Here is a 7,572-nt window from a genome sequence, read left to right as displayed (position 1 = left end):
AGTTTTCTTTAACAGAAGAGCGAAAAAGGCTAAATCTCGAATAATCCTAAGAATAAAATTTAATCGAGTACATGACTGTTATAGTTTCAAATATACAGTAAGAGCCAAGGTTAGTCGTGAGTCATTGCGAATGTGAGAGTGTGTTATTCACTTGAAACCCTGCAGCAGAAGGTCCTAATTCAGACAGATTATGAGTTTATAAAAAGCTTTTTAGGCAGGCAGGAGCTTTCTCGCCATTTCGTCCATATTAAACAAAAAAACTTCTACCCATGCATGTCTTTTACTCTTCTTTTTCATATCAAATGTAGTATTTCCCCATACAGCCTTCACTTCACCTCCAGACGCCGTTGTTATTTCTCTTAATGAGCATACTCATATTCTCTTAAACGGTATAAGAGATGGAAAGATCAGAGAAAATTAAAAGGAATTAAATCAAATGCATATGGCTGAAAGCAATAAATTAGTCGTTGATTGAATAAATAAATTATACGATTTTCGTGTCAAAAACAACGAAGGAAATACGCATTTGAAAGGAGAGTGTACGAGGAAAATCAAGGACAACACTAGGAAAGATGATCACTCACAGTGTATGGCACAGCCTAAGGTTTGAGAACGCTGGTCTGTATCGCAGCCTAGCGCGGGGCGACTAAATTTAGCAACTGGTGGAACCGAGTGACTACAAATAGTGCGCAGAGACTCCAGTCTATTAGACATAAAACAGCTTCCAAGAGGGGCTCTGTCTACGAGGTGTATCTGTTATTATCAACAGAGATTCCTCTTCTTATAAATTCTGCAATCATTCAAAAGCATTCTTTCAGTTGTGTCCTAAAGGAAAAAACTCACCTTCCTGTGGCCTGCTTCAGGTGTGGCACAAGCATTTATGGAGAATGACGATCTCTTGGCCTCCCGCAGTTTCTGGTAGTCGAGGGGATTAGGTTCTACGAGAACGCCCTGGAACCCAAGTTGCTTTTCTAAGAACAGCGTCAGTGACATGAACTCTCCATCTTGGGCGCCAATTTCCATGAATGTCCCTGGTTTCTAGAAGGATAAGGATTACGCAAATAAATAAATACATAAATAAATAAATAAACAAATAAATAAAATAAATAAATAAATAAAAATATCCTTGTAATCCTTCACATTGACCTTTTTTTCGAGATTACGATTTCAGTGTGGAAAATTTATTTTCCCTTACTTGCTTGAGCCTCAGGTCATGTTTTCGTTTTGCTTTATTTTTGGGTTTATAGCAAAAAAGATTTGATTTTTTATTATTTACCATAATTATTAATCCGATTAATATTAAAGTCAATTATCAAAATCACGAATTCACATTACTGTCTGGGTTATCTTTAAAACGTAACTTGGTAGATTTAAAAGGGGCATCACATGAATTCAGCAGCTTCCTCCAAGTATACTGGCAGTCAGAAAGTAAGCGTCTAGGCTCAAAATAATTATACATATTATATTTAAGAAACCGAAGAACAGTTTCGTCATCCTTCATAGAGAACGCCAGATGAATGGAGACTGGCAAGCCAGATCTAAGTGGATTTTAACAGCGGCTCCTAAGATGTTTACATATACAGTGACACTTTCAGTTCATACGAGTTTAAGAGGTTACAGATTCAACAAGCATTTGTCTTATATTCGAATGGAAGGTATGAAAATAAAGTAAAAACAAGTAAAAAATGCTCCAAAGTTTCTTCGGCGCATTCGAGTTTTCTATACAGTGTATAATGCTGTATGAAACTCAGTCGCGGCCCATGAAACTTTCAGTCAGGGCCCGGTGGTGGCTTGTGTTGTTGGCACGATCATGGCTAACTTTAACCTAAAAAAAAAAAAAAAAACTACTGAGGCTAGAGGGCTACAAGTTGATATATTAGAGGGTGGATGATCAACATACCAATTTGCAGCCCTCTAGCCTCAGTAGTTTTTAAGATCTGAGGGCGGACAGAAAAAGTGCGGACGGACAGACAAATAGCCATCTCAATAGTTTTCTTTTACAGAAAACTAAAACTGGACTTGTAAGATAGAACAGTTAATGAAATAAAACCTTAATGTCTCACCTCATATTTTCTAAAATAATCGTTGATGAATTTGTAAGCATCTCCCCAGTTCCCCAGAGTGAGCCAAGGAGGATTCTCTAAAGGAAAGTCAGCCTTGTAGGAGCCTTTGGGCGCTGGCGGATCAGTCCAGTGGTTCCTGATGTGCAAGATGGCGCTCCTGTCTAGGGAGGCCACTGGTGCTTTGAGGGCGTTCACTAGACATTCTGCAGAAACAGAAAACTGGGTCAATGTCATTGCAAAATCATTGTTTAGGACTTTATTTCCAAGTTAACCACTCTTTCGATTACGTAGAGTTATGCAGGACATATGTTTTTATATAATTAAAGCATACACACGCATATATGTATTGTACACACATACATACACGCTCACACACACACACACACACACACACACATATATATATATATATATATATATATATATATATATATATATATATATATATATATATATATAATATACACATATACATATATACAGTATATATATATATATATATATATATATATATATATATATATATATATATATATATATATATATATATATATAATATACACACATATACATAGGACAGTATATATATATATATATATATATATATATATATATATATATATATATATATATATAATTCGATTCTATTACAATCGCCGACGTTTCTGGCCCACAATAGTCCTATTTTCAAGGCTAAAATGACAAACAATTTTCAAAACCTTAAATGACTCAAACAAAAAACAAAATTATAAACTACAAATATTCAGAAAAAGATTAGAATTAATAAGTGCACGTTGTCACACAGAGGAGAAGGCACACCTCTAGATTAATCATTAAACGGAAGGAAAATCGAGTGACAACAAAGGACACTGAAGTTCCAGGGACACTCACGCCACTATTATAATGAGATTCCGGAACTTTTCCTCTTATCTTCTCAAAACTGCGAAAACAACATGAGAATTTAATGCCAGAAAAGAGGTGACATTTATTAAATATATTGACGTTGGAAAGATGTTAATCAAAATCCAGAGAAGCCTCGGGTATCTTCTCCTGAATCCTTGGAGCAACGCTTCAAGAGACTCGTATGTCTTCATTCTTCTCGTGTTTTTGAGCCTTTGAATCTCTGAGGTCGTTGTACTACTCAGTAGAAATATCTTTAACACTTAGAAAATCAGAATTGACAAATATACAACATTAGGCTTTTGCGATTCATGTAATGTGAAAAGATAATTACGATGTAAGTTATTGTTAGTTTACAGTGTAAATTTCTCCGTCTTTTTAACGTTGTAAATGGGACAATTGTGGTCCAGAAACTTCGCCGACTGCAGTAAAGACATCTGATTTGACTGCAGTAAGACCACTTCTGATATATATATATATATATATATATATATATATATATATATATATATATATATATATATATATATATATATATATATATATATATATATATATATATAGATGATTTAGATGATATTGACACATACCTCGTATAATTTACAAGCTCTCAATATATTGACAAAATATGGTTATAAACTAAGATCGAAATAAAGTCTTACAGATTAAAACAACATTCCACAGACTTTCTGTGCCGAAGTAATATTATCATTAATTTGGATTATAAGACTCTAAGCCTAAAGTAATAACATGTAGAACTTCAGCTCAGTAAGCTAACTCAATCAGTACAATACATGAGCGTTCAGTGACCTTACCCGTCCACCAAGGCTGAGCCTAGAAAAAGAGACTGAGCAACCTATTCGCTCCCTCCTTCCCTCCGAAAAGTCCGTTGTCCATATTCGGATTCCAGAGTCTAATAGTTTTTTGTCACTTTTGATAAATTTCTTAAAATCGAGGTGCAACATTTTCGTAACCCTTCTTAACAGACAGACAAATAAGCAATCAAAGCGGAGCAAGATCGTAACTTCTTTGCCGGAACCGGAGGTTAACAAACGGTCTATCACGTTTGGAAGGAGTCTGTTCTCTATCACGCCTTACCACACTTACGCGACGCCTGAGAAAGGGACGACACTGACGTAAACAAGCTTAATCTAAATCGTTCAAGCATGACTCAAATATTTACATCCCTATCTCTCTCAAAACCTAATCACTTATCGTCATTCACAAGGCCTTCAACCTCTATTCAAATTTTCGTACAGACCTTTTCACAATCTTTAGCTCAATCCTCCTTATAAAGAGAAATCTATTTGACCGAGAAACACACCGAGCTGAAAACTTAACCCCGTGGCTGAGATGAATCTATTTTTAAATAATTACCGTCAGTAAGGAGCAGTGAGATTTTGAAACCTTTCCTCTAATCTTTTTAATATTGTTAAAACAACTTAAGAATTTAATACCCGAAATGAGACGTTGTTAATTAAGCACTGGAATGATGTTAGTCGAGGTCCAGGGAAGCCGCTGGTATAATGGAATTCTCCTGATCCGTTGGTGAATTGCTTTAAGATACGTGTGTGCCTATTTTCCTTGTCTTGTTGAACATTTGATTCTCAGAGGTCACTGTATTGCTAAACACAGGTTTCTTTAAGACTTAGAAAATCAGAATTTGCATTTGGGAGTTGACAGAAATCTGACACATTCACTTTACATCCAAGATTAGACCTGAATGTTTCATACTACTACCTAGATTCAGCCAGCCTTGTGCTGGCACGGGCTCTTGCTCTTCAGCAGCCCGTAACGCGTTTCACGTAATGAGCAAAGATCATTACAAAGTAAGTTCTGGTCTGTTTACAGTGCGATAGCATAATACTTAAGAATAATTACACTAATCAAAGTCGTGAGGCTTCCTCCTATTACTCTTTTTCAGTCCTCGTTTTGTACACTAACTGAAAGTGCGGTGTATCACTTATTCTGACGGTAAAATTGTTCACTTTTACCCTAGTTTTATATTTCCATAGGGAATTCATCTTGCTTTCTCTCTCGAGATATATACTAATTTTGTTTGATAACCTTTCGTAATATTTCCATCTGCATTTATAACCGATTAATTGCGTTTGATCTGAAACTACGAGTGTCAGTTTTGGCATTCCATTCATGTTTTTGTACTCACCTCCCTCGCAGTAGTACTGCAGGCCAGCGCCTGCGTGCAACGCCAAGTTCAGCATAGCACACGCCGACACTGCTCCAAGTAAAAGGAATCGGATGTATTTTCGTACCACCCACGACGCAATCTGCTCGACCTGGTGAAAGGTCATCATCATCTGGAACAAGAAGAAGAGTGAGTGAATTGTTATCTAATTGTGCGGGATCACCCCCACCCCGTCCCTCTCTTCCGATCCCGGACAAGGAAAGGAAGGCCATGGGTGAGTCCCTTTCATAAATCCAGTGTCTTTGGCTTTGCTGACCTAGCATTGAATTACAGACTGTCGTTAGACAGACTGTCATTCACACAGCATAAAAAATTTGTAGCTCTCTCTCTCTCTCTCTTTCGCCCTTTAATGAACACCCCTTTAGCCTCCTTCTCTCTCTTTCTGATGTTATGTTCTATTTTAATGAACGTATTAAAGAGAATCACTTTCTGTCTATCGTTCTTTGACGAATGCCCCGCCCTCTCTATCTCTCTTTAAATATTATCCCGCCCCCACAGTCTCTCTCTCTCTCTCTCTCTCTCTCTCCCCGTGATGAAATGTTATTCCGCCAACAGCCCACGCTCTCTCTTTTGAACTGTTAACTACTCTCTTTCTGTATGCCCATGCCATAAAAAATGACGGTAGTGTAAGGGAGGGCCGATGCGGCAAGTATACCTGGGGAGTTAGGTATCGTTCCCAGTCTCAGATCAGTGAACCTTCACACTGCTGAACGACAGCAACTCTAAATGTTGAGTTTATTAAATTTTGGTGATCGTTGTTAGACACACAAAGCATTGCACATGTGGACAGACATTGCTATTCATTATATACAGATTTGAGAATTGAGTAACTTCAGCATCCGAGTTGTTTTGCGTGTGACACAAGCTTCGAAAAACTTTCAGATCGCCCAGCTTTGATTTTACTTTGAAAGAAAGAATGGAAATGATTGACATTTCATGATGATTTCATTCCTTTTACTCGCCGTTTACCTGTACAGCAAGAAATGTCGTCTCCGTCTGCAGAACTTTTGAATTAACCAGTCCGCTTAAACAGCAATTTATTGCTCTGCGTAATGACCATTTTCCGCTTAAATGGCCTATAGAAATGAAATTTCGTTAACTATAAACTTACGGTTCGTAGCATGTAGAAATCCTTTGAAGAAGCAAAGATCTGACTCGAAGAAGAAATGGTCTAGGTAGTTCTGCTGCTCTTCGTGCAAGGAAAACGCCTCCAAAACTCATATGAAGACGTGGGTACAAAGATCATGTCAGATGTACGATGTTGGCCAGTGAGCGTACATTAAAGTCACCAGTTTCCTGTGTTTGGAATACTGCTTACAAAGTTCATATTAATGATTTTTGTGTGTTTAAAAACTAGGTAAAAGAATCTTACCAAACAATTATTCCGACGTTCAACAAAAAATAGGATATATCTATTATTTGTGTTCTGTTTCATAGCAAAACAAATTCTTTTGTAAAGTTTATCTCAAGTAGGTCTCCCCGGGTGTTGTGTATTCTCGTAATTACCTTTATGGAAGTTAATAATGTCAAAAGAACATTATCGTTTCGGTTCAAAATAGTTATTTCCTGACGTGGTCTTGTATACGCCCTTCGGATAAACTCGCAGCATTATTTACAGCAGTTTCCTTATTCAGAACCGCCCTAGGACACTCTAACAGTTGTTGTCGCGTTGTTAGCTTCTCTCTGCTATTTTTTTTCTAGAGGCAATTCACATATCAACCTATTTAACCGCTGTATCTCATGTGATAAAGATTCTTGTCAAAGGTATTATTATTATTCTTACTACCTGTGCTCTTTTTCAGTTAAAAAGGGTAGCCCTCTGACCAGCAAAAGTCTCTTGGGTTGAGGCTAGCAGCCCCACACCCTTCACCACCCTGACTGCTATTCAGGATCATCAAAACCAGTATTGATGCAATGAACCTGATAATCAAACGAATTTAAAAACTGGACAATAAACAGTGTTAAATTTTTATGACACATCGTACCAAAACTTTTTTTATCAGGTTGTTGCAGGCTTTGCAAATTCAGGTAATTCTAATCAAAGATTATTGAAATGATAGGCATCAGAAGCATTTCGGAACACATACACACACACTTTATATCTTTACACACACACACACACACACACACACACACACATCATATATATATATATATATATATATATATATATATATATATATATATATATATATATATATATATATATATGATGAAGAGATTTAGTCACAGAATGATTGGGGAATAAAGGTGTTCTCAATGGGAGGTCTTCTTTATGGCTCTCCATTGGACAGGACACCATTGGGGGGGATTGTGTAATGGAGTTTCTATGATAATTACCTCCTCTGTGTCATACTATTTTTTAATATTAGCAAAGGCAGATTTGCATTATGAATGCTATTT

General features: G+C 36.7%; 1 protein-coding gene across 1 annotated transcript in view; it reads right to left on the bottom strand.

Annotated features, from left to right (window-relative positions):
- Positions 1-6,416, bottom strand: part of LOC136835929 (uncharacterized) — a 9,805-nt gene extending 3,389 nt beyond the window's left edge. The window contains exons 1-4 of the mRNA XM_067099806.1: positions 6,281-6,416; positions 5,131-5,281; positions 2,064-2,266; positions 844-1,038 (exon numbers count right to left, since the gene is read on the bottom strand). Coding sequence (XP_066955907.1) covers positions 844-1,038; positions 2,064-2,266; positions 5,131-5,281; positions 6,281-6,292 — 561 coding nt within the window. The 5' untranslated portion in view covers positions 6,293-6,416. The remainder of the gene's footprint in view (positions 1-843; positions 1,039-2,063; positions 2,267-5,130; positions 5,282-6,280) is intronic.
- Positions 6,417-7,572: the final 1,156 nt, after the last annotated feature.

This window comes from Macrobrachium rosenbergii, chromosome 55 (assembly GCF_040412425.1).
Source record: "Macrobrachium rosenbergii isolate ZJJX-2024 chromosome 55, ASM4041242v1, whole genome shotgun sequence".
Lineage (NCBI taxonomy): Eukaryota > Metazoa > Arthropoda > Malacostraca > Decapoda > Palaemonidae > Macrobrachium > Macrobrachium rosenbergii.
This window is presented reverse-complemented; position numbering and strand designations above follow the sequence as displayed.